At 34.1% G+C, this 13819-nt stretch overlaps 1 protein-coding gene and 1 non-coding gene across 2 annotated transcripts; both read right to left on the minus strand.

The window, feature by feature from the left end:
- Positions 1–1797: 1797 nt before the first annotated feature.
- On the minus strand, positions 1798–1870 carry TRNAR-UCU. The gene has a single exon. It is a non-coding gene; the product is annotated as a tRNA-Arg (tRNA).
- A 1456-nt stretch (positions 1871–3326) lies between these two features.
- LOC121241174 (pyruvate kinase 1, cytosolic-like) lies at positions 3327–12341 on the minus strand. Its single transcript, XM_041138828.1, has 16 exons — positions 12165–12341; positions 11765–11861; positions 11449–11546; positions 11115–11270; positions 10078–10155; positions 9538–9669; positions 8521–8601; positions 8197–8268; positions 7992–8081; positions 6521–6665; positions 6212–6300; positions 5679–5774; positions 5449–5516; positions 4477–4576; positions 4142–4201; positions 3327–3615 (listed from the first exon to the last, which is right to left on the minus strand). The coding sequence occupies exons 1-16, from the start codon at positions 12231–12233 to the stop codon at positions 3463–3465; spliced, it is 1584 nt and encodes a 527-aa protein (XP_040994762.1). The 5' UTR covers positions 12234–12341; the 3' UTR covers positions 3327–3462.
- Between the last annotated feature and the right edge of the window lie 1478 nt (positions 12342–13819).

Consider the following 13819-nt stretch of genomic DNA (forward strand, 5'->3'; position numbering starts at 1 on the left):
AATCACCAGTAGTGGAATGCAATTGGGGTTATTCATAATTGCTACAAATAAGATAATGAGTCATTCGTTGGAAACATTATTTCCAACGAAGTTATGAAATTGCCGCAATTAAATTATCTCGTCCATGGAAAAAAAATCGTCGGTAATAATGGAAGGTAGTGATAGGGTTATTATCATTTTACTACCCATTTATTACTTATAATATATTTATTTTTTTATTATTTTCTTTTAAATATTTTTTTAACATCTTTAATCATTAATAAAAAATTAAAAAATATATAATTTTATTAATATTCGCTTCCTTAACCATTAAGTGAAAAAAAATTAAAAAAATCAAATACAAAAATAGTAATAAATGATTTGAATCACCGCAATATTATTTTTGGTGCCTTTCTATAATTTAAATATTGCGATGGAAATGTACGTTGGTATTAGCTAGCTAGTTGAAACCTTATAATGTATATGCTGGTTGCAAGTCCAAGAATATTATTAATGTTCAGGTCTTCTGAACAACGACATTAATTTATAAAAGAGTATAATTAAACATGTTGAATTAACACGGTTAATTTTGGAAATTTTCTGTATTCCTTTACAGTATTTTTTCATAGATCTTTTTATTTCCGGCCAAAAAAAAAAAGATGTAACATCAATTAAGTCGAGACTGATCTAGTTTCACTCGTGTTGATTTAGCTAGCTGGGCATGACTGCCGGCAGCTGAACATAGCCGAGTGCAATAATATATCTGTAAATTCCCATCGGAAGAACAATACAGCAAAAATAAAGAAAAAGACAAAAAAACCTTCTGAGTTCTGACAATTAATACAGAGTAATGCTTCTTCATGACAAGCAGCTTATTCATTTACAAATAATTCAGAAGCTAGATACTGAGGTCACGAAAGAAAAGAAGCTAGATTATTCATTTACATATACCGGCCATGAAAACCAGCTCGAATTCCCATGTATGTAAGTCCTTTCCCGGAACTTTTCCTTTGAGCTAGCGACGGACATGCCCACATCATGAACTAGTACTTCACGATTGCAGGCATGTACCTTAAATATCTTCCAGTGAGTCCAGTGCTACTGCTGGATATAATATTACGGCCACTACAAGCGGGAGGGGTATGAATTAACTGGGAAGTGGGATACTACAATCGGAGCTCCGGATGATTTTGACCTGCTTTTCTCTGGACAACATTCTTTCATTCCGGAGCCTCCAACAATATCATCGGAGACTTGAGACGAAGAGAGCATGAAACAACCGAAAAATGCTGAGAATAGAGACATCATTGTGCTTCCCGGCCTTCTTTACTATGCTGTTGGCTAATTAATAGGTACTAGATGTTGAAATGGATGAATGAGCTTGCACTGAATGAATTGAGATATTGCTCCATTTACTAGCGCTATTTATATGCATATGAGATGGCAATTTTTGGATTGAAGAGCACGGCAAATGAAGTGACGCATGAAAGATTGATGAGTCCAAATGCTTGCAGAGCAAGCAGAAGACCAAGCACGACTGGTCAACAATGGTCCCCTTTTTGTTTTGTCCATGTAAATTCCTAGATGTTTTCCTCCAATTTCGCGGTTTTGTCGCTGAGCTTTTACCGCAGCCCCCGACAAAGTTGTACGCACGTGGAGCGACATCATGGTTCGTTCCGCCATCGCAATCACTCTTACTGGCTACCTGACATCACAAACAGTGGCTCTAATAAAGAAGACTCCTTAAAAATGAAGAGAAGATGGGTGGATGGGAAGAGCTTGAAAATGGGAAAAATACAGAAAAATGAAAAGGAAATGCACGCCCAGTGGGACTCGAACCCACAATCGCCTGATTAGAAGTCAGACGCCTTATCCATTAGGCCATGGGCGCTTCTTGAAATGATAACGCTAAGACTAATAGATTACCAACAAAAATTGCTGAATTTCCTAAATAATAATTCTACTCTAAAGCTTTTAATCATAATTTAATTTAAAATTTAAATATTACAAATCAAATTATAACATATGGATAGTGTATAGTGTACGGGCCTTAGATCAACGCAAATACCTGACAAATAATAATTAAAATAAAAACAAAATTAATTTTTATCGGCCTAAATTTTTATTTTTTAAAATTTTTTTGAAGGTTTAAAGAGTATGATATTCATTATTCCTTATATTAATTATCTTGTCATGAAACTAAATAATCGAAATCGAATTCTAGATTACCACCTAAGGTAAGAAGGTAAGACATGTTATACGGCCACCTTGGAGGTGGTGGCCACCACCCCTTGAGTGTGGATATCAGGCCACCTCAATGCAGGTGGCTGTAGACCACCCCGTCCCACCCATGTGCCTGGGGTGGACGGCTCACCACAATCACTCCTCTTGGGATGGTAGACAATCACATATCTTTTTAAATATGTATTTTTTAAATTATACTTTAGCATACTTTTTCTTTTATATGTATAAACCATACTTTGGTATACTTAATTCAAGATAGATAATCTTATTTTAATGTATAATAAAAAGGTTAGAAAAATGCTTTATCCACAAAAAGATTTCATAAAAAATGAACTCATAAATTGACGTTGTATAATGTAGTACATTAAATTATAAAATTACCTTTAGAACTGTGCTTCATCCACCGAGAATGTAGCAGGAGACAGCTCCCAAAAAGAACAAAAAAAAAAATTTCATTCATTTTTTTTATACTTTAAAGCATTTTTTTAAGTTCATTATATTACTAAAAAACACTTCCTTAATCATTAAGTAAAAAAAAAATCGAGACTCATTTCTCGATGACAATAGCATTTCTATTACTTTTATCATAAAATAGATTTCGTATCATATAAAACTAAGTTAATATGTGAATTTAATTTTGTAATTTTTTTTATAACTAACACTTTTCAAAAGCTACATATGCCAGCTTGTTTTTAAAAGAGTTGAGTTACACCTAAATTCATTTTCAACCATTAATGGTATATTAAAAACTAATTAAAAGACAATAATTGAAAAATAAGATGAATGAAAGATATTCGCGTGTCCGCCGTCAGCCGTCGATATCCGGAGCCAGTCGTTGACTCTCAACTATTTGCTTTCGAATAACGAAGCTCACAAGCGTCCGATAACTATGCGCTAACTATGCACTCGCTTTATTTTGCATGGCAATCGCAAGTCGAGATCGTAAACAGCCTTATGGACCTTATCCATGCTAATGGGACCCGCCGAAATCAATCCAAAAGCAACTCTATCAGATCAACACCGATCCGAATTTGGCCCGAATGGACCCGGGTCCTGCCTGATCTGAAGTGAAATGACCACCATGAAAGAAAATAACCCAAACATTTGCTTCTCAACAGTAATCTTGAGAGAGATTTTATTAATGCATGCATGAAATGGCAAAAACAATCCCAATTATATATGGGTGTCTTACAAACTTTTACAAATTTGAAAATTTATTGTTCAAAAGTGGAAATAACTCTAATCTTCAAGCTCTATGATCTTAACCACATATGCATCACCAACTTTCTGGAAGACCACTACACGATCATGAGGCTTTATAACACCAGAAGCCTTGCCATGATCCAATGCAACCTTTAGAACCGATTCATTAGTTCCATTTCCAGACTCAGCCTGCAAAATCAGCATTGTTTTGTTTTACCATCTAATGGGTGGGATAGTAAAGCATAAAAAAACTTAGCAAAGGAGAATATAAAACATTTTGTATCAACAGCATAGATATATGCTAGGCTAGGCTGTCATAAAAAATTAGATATGACATGTTATGTTAGATGAATGAAAATAGAGGTGCAAGTGATCTAACAATTTCTAGTCTTTTATCCCAATCACTTCTCCACCATATCTAGTAGTATCTATCTGGACAAGAAAACCTAACCGACTTCACTTCTGTTCTATAAATATAGAGCTTTGCCAGGATCACCGGGATTTCAGCGTAAAAATACTTGTTCAAGAATCGTAGTATTAACTTCTGGATGCCATAAAGTGCTCTATACTTGACACTCCAACTTCACCTCTAAGGCACTTTCTCCTCATTAATACATGCACACACAAACATAGAGAGAGAGAGAGAGAGAGAGAGAGAGAGAGAGAGAGATTCCATCTATATTGGTGAGGTATCTCAACAGACTGCAACACTTACTGGATGTCGAGGATCTGCAAGTGTGGGAAAAATGCCCCTAACAATCAGTGATTGCCGTGCCTGCCACAATATCATCAAAGGAGCAGGTAGCAATAATTAGCTTCCGTTTCGGATCAAGAGACAATGCAACCCATGAGGGAAGGACAACCATAGATAAAATGAAGTGAAATTCTATTTGCTAATAAATAATACAATAAGTATCCCATAAAAGACACCAGAAAAGGAGCAGCCAAAAAAAAAACAATTATCCGTAGTAACACCTGTTAGTCATGGAGGGTGGGCTCCTGGGATTAATACCCATTAGCTGCATGTATAAATCAAAGTCAACAATATACCTCAAAAGCACCAGTAAATGTCCAGCGGAGTTGGTTTGTTTTAAGCTGGGGAATGACAACAGATAAGACAGGCATTGTCGGCCTGTACTTTGCAATTAACCTGCATTAAATGAAGAGAAGATGAAAGGTGGATATGCATGCAAGAGTGAGTACATATTGATATAATATATAAAATTTATGGTTGATCATCAAAACACAAGCTGAATAACAAAGAGCAAAACTAAAATGTAGTATGAAAGTTACACAAAATTGTATGTGCACTCGATTATTTTAAGATGGATATGCTTCATGACCCTCATCATCTTAATCCATCTTTCATAACAGAAACAAAGCATATTAAAGTTTGTTATCATTTTCTCCCGATTTGGCATGTTATGGCCTCCTTTATGTTTCCTTCGTGCCAGCTAGTTATTTTTTCGCGAAGGGACTTCCATAAACTTCCTTCACTTATCTCAGTCCAAGCTGTTGCAGTTGTCACCTCATCAGCTTGAGGGGACCCATTAGAGACAATTTCAAATTTTTATTACGCCTCGTTTGTTTTCAAAAAACTTCTCAACTCATCTCATCTAATCATTACAACTTTTCCAAATTTTTATATAAAATAAAATAAACAATTCAACTTTTTCAAATCCCAAAACAAAAATAATATTAAAAAAAAATATTCTAACAATATTTTATTCAACTTTTTAACTTTAATCTCAACTCATCTCATTTCATCTCATCTCATCTACGAAAACAAACGAGATGAGATAAGATTTTTAGTACTTTTTCTTGTACGTACGTAAGTGTTGCTCTTGTATATGTCCCATATACTTGAGCTCTTGCCTATTCTTATAATCAATAATATTTTGTTTACTTACTAAAAAAAATCATCATCATATGCACGTGCATTATAAAAATCAGTTAATAGTCACAGAATTATAATAGAAAATGTCAAGGAAAAAAAGATGGGAATGAAAGATGAAAAAGGACCTTGCAGCTCTTCCAGTTGAAGTGAAGCAAATAATTACAGAGGCCTTCACCTTGATAGCTGCACGTACCTGAAATATACGTAAAAAAAAAAATCACGTTTCAGCAGGCTCAACCTGTCTTTTATTTCAAAAAGGGGGGAAAGGAAAGAAAAAAAAAATATTGGCCAATAATCTACATGATGGTAACCAAAAAAATAATAGATTAAATGCAGGACCATCAAAAGAAAGTACCGCAGATGAGGCAATAGATTCCAAATGGGTCATTGGTTCTCCAACATATTTGACAGTCTTCTTGAAATACAGATCTTGATTGAAAACCTTCTCTGCCTGCAGACAGGTCTTAATTAAGAAACCTCAACCTAAAGTGGAGACAAAAAGGGGATATTGTGGAAGCAAGAATTTCTGGGACTTTATTTTGATATAAAAAATACTTGTGATATCCAGGCTATGATACACGCACCATAATAAAAATAGATCTTGTTTTCTTCAAATTAGGAAATTTGTCTCACAGTAAAAATACAACCTGTCCAAATGACCACCAGGCCAAGGCCAACATATGATAGAAATAATAAAAAGAGTTCAGAGAGAATCAGAAGGGGGAAAAGACAGAGAGAGAGAGAGAGAGAGAGAGAGAGAGAGAGAGAGAGAACAAATTAAACAGCATGATTTCCACCCTACAAAATGGGCAACTTATCCAACAAAAGAGGAGCTAGAGAGCAGAAGGGGTTAAGAAATGGGCAATTGAAGAAAATGGCAAGACTTACCTCTGCAGAAATCTTTCCAACAATGGAAATCGTCTCAACTGGATACAATCCCCGAAGGGTCTCTGCACCTAGAAGAATTGCATCACTCCCTAAAAAGAAAAGGTGCAAAAAATTAGAGTTCCAGATTGGTTCACACCCGTACTTGCAGTGTTGGTAGTGCTCAAGAAAATAAAATATAGGAAAAAAATAATGATAGAGCAAAATATTCTCTCATATCAAGAGAGTAGATATAAAAAAAGAAAACAATAATCCAATGGCAATCCTCCAGAACTAATAAATAGAATACAAAGTCAGAATTACGAAACACACCATCCAATACCGCATTGGCAACATCTGTTGCTTCAGCACGAGTAGGTCTCAAGTTGTCAGTCATACTATCCACAACACGAGTAACCACTGCTGGCTTTCCAGCCATGTTGCACTTGTAAACAGCAGCCTTTTGAAATAAAAACACCTGTAAAATCCCAGAAGTAGATTACCAGCACATACTTAAAAGTTCATTGATGGTGCACAAACATATATTTAACAGAAAAAAAAGCCACATGCGGTTATTCCTGTCCTCATCAATATAAATATCTTTCTTAAATGGTTTGGGAGAAGATGAAACTCAGCCTTTCACATGAGGAACTATTCTTTTTCCTTCAATATCACAGTCCATCTCAAACTGGAGAATAACATATGTATATTAACTAGTGCACAGATGCAAGCAGCCATGTGTGACCATCAAACAGCCAGCCCATAGTAATTAACTTATTCAAGTGTAAGACATTATTTTCAACCAAGGCATCCACATAAAACTGATCTGTGGATGTACTTGTCACTTTGTTAAGAATTCCATCACGTCTATCAATCTGCACAACTCATATAACATGACTTATCATTTCTATAATGGAGCTAAAAGCAGTTAGTGAAAAACAATTTGTAAATACGGATGCAGCAACTTGTAAATAAAAAATACGGATGCAGCAAAGAAAAAACAAGCATAACCCAACAGTAATAGAGGAAAAAAGGAACTTCTGAGTAGATTAGTTAAAGGAAACAAGTAACAGGAAAGAAAGAGAAAGTTCAGCAACTCTAAGGCCATGTTTGGGAAGTGAGATGAGCTAAGAACATCTCATCTCAAAATTTCTCATAATTTCCTTTCCAAACCGCACTCAGATACAAAATATTTTTCAATTTCAAATCTTCTACCTTTTCATTTAATTATTACCTAATCATTAGAACTTTTCCAAACTTAAAAAAAAAACACAAAAAACAAAACAACTTTTTCAAATTTCAAAACAAAAATAATATTGAAACAATTTTTTAAATTTATAATATTTTTATTTAACTTTTTCTCTCTCATTTCCCAAAACCCAATAAAACATTTTAACTCAAACCATTTCACTATTATTCACAGAATGCTCATCTCATCTCATTATCCAAACATGCAACATTCTCAAAATCCTAAAACAGAATCCTCCTCTCCTGGCCTGCACTATAAATATGGACTTCCAAAAAGGGTTTACTTTCTGTATCTGACATCCCCCAACGACTAAAAAATAAAATTTAATCAGCATATTAGTTGGATGATCAGGCCCCTTCTTCTCCTGAAACAATAATTGTAGGGTCTTATGTTGAAGCATCACTTTTTTTCCTTGTAGGTAAATACACAAGCACACGGGATCAAATCCCATAGCTTCACCTTCCATCTGTTGTTTATGGTGATAATGATGAGTTTCAGTCTAAAGGCCATTAACTAGCAACATCATATTTGTACCATGTTCAATTTGAAACCTACCTTCTCTGGTGGGAGATCAATCCCCAAATTTCCTCGAGAGAGAATAATACCATCTGCTTCACTTAGGATCTCATCAAAATGATTTAATCCCTGCATGAACAAATGAGATGGAACAAAATCCATAATTATAATAAAATCCCAACACAATACAATTCACTTATGGCTCCTCTTACTGCCATTCGATATTCTTGTTTATGCACCTCACCTCTACGTTTTCGATCTTCGCAAAAATTTGAGTTTGGCTGAGGTTTTCAAATTGAGAAAGAAATTCACGAGCCTATACAATGGAAAGAACAGTCATTGTTGAATGTAAGAATAAATTAAAAGAGCAATGACTATAGCAGTAAACTCTAAAATGTAACTTAACCCCATCATTAAGTTGGGAACTAATAAGAACAGTGAGGATGAAGTTGTAAGTTAATATAAAAGAACAAAGATAATTAAGATGGGAGAAGATGAGTGATCAAAATCATATAATTGAAATAAGAACAATAAAATGGACAATATTCTTAGTGGGAACAGTCCTTACATGGCGAACATCTTCAGCATGCCGGGTATATGACAACGATAGAAAGTCTATCTTGTTTGGAGCACCCCATGTGCTTATAACCTGATATTAATAAACAAGATTTCATAGAAAAAAATTAATACAAAAAGACTGCAAATTTTATTATTTTCACACCATAAAGAATTCGTGTAGCCGATCTCAATTTGAGTTGAGTAAAAATGGATAAAGTCTCGTAGAGGGGAAAATTGCACCAATTTTATTCATGCAGTTGTCCCCAAAACCAACTTTACATATGTTTTTCTGTCACACGAATGTCATATAATCTATCACTGAATTATAGGAAGTCTTCAGCTAATCAAGAAATTTTTAAGTGGGGCAAATAAAGCATCCAATATCATTATCACTCGAATTTTCTTTTATCATTCTATAAATTGAAAAAAAAAAAATCATCTTCCTGTTTCTATGAAAAGTAAACTCATTCCACCCCTTTGACAAATTCTTTTGCAGCAGCTTCACTAAACTCGAGCTATCAGCAGGAACAGGAGGAAAAAAAACCTCACTCAATCAGGAAATTTAAGCCACTGCTTTGTTTGCCACTTCTAATAACATTTAGCGCACAAACCCAATAATTCACATATCCAGTAAAAGAATCCAATTTCAAAGGCTTAAATTAGTAGGATAAAAATCAAGAAACATAACCCAAGAATTCAAATATCTATTAGAAGAATCCAATCTTAAAGCTTAAATTAGTAGGAGAAGAGGCCCAATTATCACACAAACCCACAGCCAAACTTAAACCCAATCAATTTGGAATCACTTTTTAACACTCTCCTTCAAGTGTCAGACAAACAATATTAAACAAGATTCAACACAATCAGACTCAAACCTACCAATTCTGGATCATTCTCTAAAATGTTTCATAAAAAGACAACCATGCCTTTCCTAACCTTAATGGGTGATAAAAATTAGGTAAAAACACTTTGTTCACAGCTGATTTTTTGAGCGCACACAGTGTCTGGTGCAAAGAGCATAACTTACCTCCTTATCTTCATCAGTGAGTGTAGGTAGATCAATGTGGATTTGGGAGACATGCAAGGTATACAATGACCCAGACAGAGTAGCAGAATTCTTAATCAAACAAACCACATCATCACCATTCACGTCAGTGACCTGCATTGTGAAAGTGAAACTCTACGGATTATTGGAAAACCCAAGAAGCAAAATTTGTGAAATTTCTGGAAGTTTGGCTTCCCTTTATCTCTCGTAGTCAAGCTAATTGGTGGTGCTTACATTAAATACAAGCATGCTCAATATGGGCAGCCAAGAAGCAACCTAGCCACTTCTCTCTTGTATTATAAAATGATCAAGACAGACGGTGTCTCATTAAGGATGTGGGTGATTTGATAAGCCTAATTTCATTTTTTATAGGTAAAATTAACATTTTATTAATACAGAAGAAGGCGTAGCCCAAGTCACAGGAAGTTTACAAAGAATACACTGATATGCCTAATTTCATAAGTTTCATTCCAAATCAGCATGGGCCTCATAACTAAAATTATTTTCCTAGTGTTGCCTCACCTCCAGCCACACAGAAGTAGTTTCACTTCCTGTAAAGAGGTACTGACCAATAAATATGGTGTCCCCCTCCTTCACTGCCTGCAAAACCAAGTTATCTTTAGTAATGGCAATTGTCTAACAATATACCAGCAATGAATCATGTGGTATATAAATAAATAACTAGAACAGCATTCTACACATCTTCACTATAAATGTAGGAATAAACAATAAGGGAGCAGATAGAACTATAAATGGAAAAACAAACTTTAAGAGAAAAAAAAGGGCCAAGAGGATTTCTGGCTGACACTCATATCAAGGTACAATATAGCAGAGTCAAAAGTTATCTTCATAAGTGTTCTAACTATGTAGACCAGTGAAAACAACTGATATAGCTCAAAATCCCAAGTAATGGCATAAGCAGCAAAAGATTAAAAAAGTCGTCAGTTTAAAGATTTCACATTTAAATGCCCATACTTTCACTGTTTTTATTTTTAAATTGCTGCTCAAAATGATACTCGGAATAAAAATCTTCACCGAGTGAAGGCATCTTGCAAGTAATTTGAGCTTCTAAAAGATTCAGTAATTCCTTTCAAAACCATGAGACATGATAATGAAGACCTACATCATGAACAAGACTGATGGTAAGACATCATACACAATCTTAATCAGGATTGAAATATATGAATTAGTGTTATTTTATTTTTTGTTCAGTGAAGCACTGAACATTCTCTGGATAATACAAAGTCACTTAGCAAACCAAATAAACATCTGAACAAATACAAAATGGTGACTGGAAATAAATTCCTAACTTAAACTCAAACGCCAGTTTTTAACTCCATGGGCTGTTAAGGAAACCAAAAAAATGCAGTCAAGTGAGAGTATGCAGGCCACTTGACGATCTGTCTAAAAGACACACTAGATGCAACAAAATGATATCATCTCATAAGATGGTTTCCAGAACCGCAAAAAAGCTAGTAGCTTGTTTAGGCCAACCATTTTTGAAGTGATTAATTTTTTATAAAACCAGAAATGAATATAGATCATAAAAAAATACTGACCTTTGATAAGCCATTAAAGTTTATGGGTAATGTATTTGAAGTAGCTTCCTTTTCTTGATCAGGTGTTAGGACAACCAGCGAATCTGCTTGAAGTGATATGGGGCGCTCAGCTTTGTTGACAACTTGCAATTCTGGACCCACAGTATCTAACATTACCTGAAATATGAAAATAAATTATCCCTATCTTTGCAAAGCATAGAACTGAAATGAACTAGAGCAGCAAATCACTTCAGAGAAAACTTCGTAATTCTAAATTAGATGGCGAATGGCTAAATTTGCATTAGTGAAATGACTGATTATAGGAAAGTATTGTTTGCAACAGCGACAAACTTACTGCACAAAGCTTCCTTGTACTTTTAACTGCTAACTTCAAGTTTTCCAGCGTCTCTTGGTGAAATGCAGTGTCACCCCATGAAAAGTCAAACCTCGCCACTAATTTCCGTGGAAGAAAAATGAACGAAAGTTATATAAATTTGACACAGAAGAATACGTCCATATCAGACTCTCAGCTTTTTTTCTATGCAAGTTTACCCCCACTGAAACTTAGTGGAGGTAAAACCACGCAATCAAAAGAGTATCAAAGAATATGCAGACAAGAATAGAGCTCATTGAATATTTCAACCAAGGCAACAGGTGGAGGGGGACAATACCGGACATTCCCGCCTTCAGACAATCCGAAATTATCTCGACAGATCTTGATTTCGGACCAAGTGTTCCAACAATCTTCGTCATCGCCGGAAAGGCAGTCTGCACATAACATAGTCCAATTCCGAAACATGAATGATAATACATCCAAACTACTCATGCTTCCACTCAAAACCAGAACCCACCAACCAGATCAATCTGGAAAAACAGCTATGTCGGTGCTACCAAGTGAATTAAGTAAACAACGAGATATAAAAGATTCAATTTTATCATAATCTGTTCAAACAAAGTCAGGCTGACGAAAATGAAACTTTTTCTTTGACTTCTTCTCGTAATCGCCACAGTGCATAGAAGGAACGCTAAAGAAGAATACTAAAATCACACTGTATCAGTGTGTTTACTTACAGGCTTTGAGGGCTCGAGAATGGAGGCCATCCTTATGGGCTCCTCCAGAAGCAAGTGATTGGCATGCATTTTCTCGATGATCAGAGAGTGTATCAACCAAAGATAGAAACTTCGAGACTTCAGATTCAGAGTTCGTGGGAACTTGCTTGATGGGTCTCTAAACTTTCCTAGTTTTATATTAATCGGCGAAATATTCCATTACAGTAGATCATTATGGAAAACGAGTAGCGTGCCGTCCACGCGCTAGAGTCTTGGACCCGAAGACGATCGCCCAAGGAAAGGAGCCATTGGAAAAAATAACGAGAATATCCAAGTAATCTTTTAACGGTCGAGATAGTTTTATTTTCCTATTTATTAGCATTTTAACGGTTCAGGTTCATGGGCTTTTGATTTCATTATTATTATATTATTAATGTGTGGTATTGTTTCCTTTATCGGCAGATTAAAAAAATTCCTAAAAGCACGATGCTTTGTTTCTTGGCAAGCACAAAGGTTTGGCATTCTGTGGGTTGATTTGAATAGAGTCATAAACTATGGTTCTCACCACGGCACGAAGTAAATTTATTTATTCTAACTTTTTTTTTAATTAAAATAATTTTTTAATTAGATTTTTATGTCAACCGCTTAAATAATAAAGTTATTTAACACATGTCACATTAATTAGAAGATAAAGAACAATATTTTCATATAAGATATTTGTTACTCATCATCTATATAAAAAAATTATACTCATCATCCCACAAACTACATATCATACATAATTTTTTATTTTTTATTTTTTTCTTTTACAAAATATCTAGTATATGGATGATAAGTAGAAGAACTTAATTAGTTTAGGAAAAATAAAACCAAAAAATATTTTTAAAAAAATTTTAAAAAAATAAATATGTTGTGTGGGACGATGAGTAACAAATCTCTATTCATATTTATGTATTTTCATACCGTGAACCATCTTTTTTTTTTTGTAATAATTTCTATTCATTTGATCATAGGACTGACGTGACACGGACGCGAATATGGATACGATGTAAGCATACTTCTTATGTCTCCAATGATTATATCTAATATTATTGTATATATATAATATCTAAGAATTTCCATCATTGAATTAACAATTAATAGTCTCCTTAATTAAGGTTTTGAGCGAAACAAAGGCTTCTTTTAGTTATGCCCTTCAATGAGATATTTTATTAAAAATTGAATAAAATATTGTTATGATGTAATTTTTTAATATTATTTTATTTTAAAATTTAAAAAAGTTAAATTATTTATTATATTTTGTATGAGAGTTTGTAAAAATTGTAATGATTATATGATATGAGATGAAATAGTTTAATTTTGTATAACTAAACCAGCCCATAAATAACACAAGACCAAGCTCACCGTGATCCAAAACCAAATACTATCATCTTTTATTATCTTAGGAATATGCAACATCAATTAGAATAACGTTTTTTTTTTTTTCCATAAAACAGAATTGCTTTAAATATTTTATCTTATAAAACTTACTTGATATTTAGAAAAATTATTTAAAGAGATATATAGATAAATTTAAAAGTAATGTTAAATACAGTCATGGAGAATGCAAGTGCGCGCAATCTTTTTGGAAAAAAAATGGGTCTATCATTAAAAAAGTAGTTATTGTTTATAGGGAT

Source organism: Juglans microcarpa x Juglans regia, chromosome 7S, assembly GCF_004785595.1.
Source record: "Juglans microcarpa x Juglans regia isolate MS1-56 chromosome 7S, Jm3101_v1.0, whole genome shotgun sequence".
In the NCBI taxonomy this organism is placed as follows: domain Eukaryota; kingdom Viridiplantae; phylum Streptophyta; class Magnoliopsida; order Fagales; family Juglandaceae; genus Juglans; species Juglans microcarpa x Juglans regia.

Bases quoted from the DNA above. Each gene is read 5' to 3' on its own strand.
- LOC121241174 (XM_041138828.1), bottom strand. From the start codon at position 12,233: ATGCATGCCAATCACTTGCTTCTGGAGGAGCCCATAAGGATGGCCTCC. The intron at 8,082-8,196 runs GTGAGGTGCATA...TTGTTCATGCAG, and splicing joins CGAAGATCGAAAACGTAGAG to GGATTAAATCATTTTGATGA. The intron at 6,301-6,520 runs GTGTGTTTCGTA...TTTTCTTTTTAG, and splicing joins TGCCAATGCGGTATTGGATG to GGAGTGATGCAATTCTTCTA.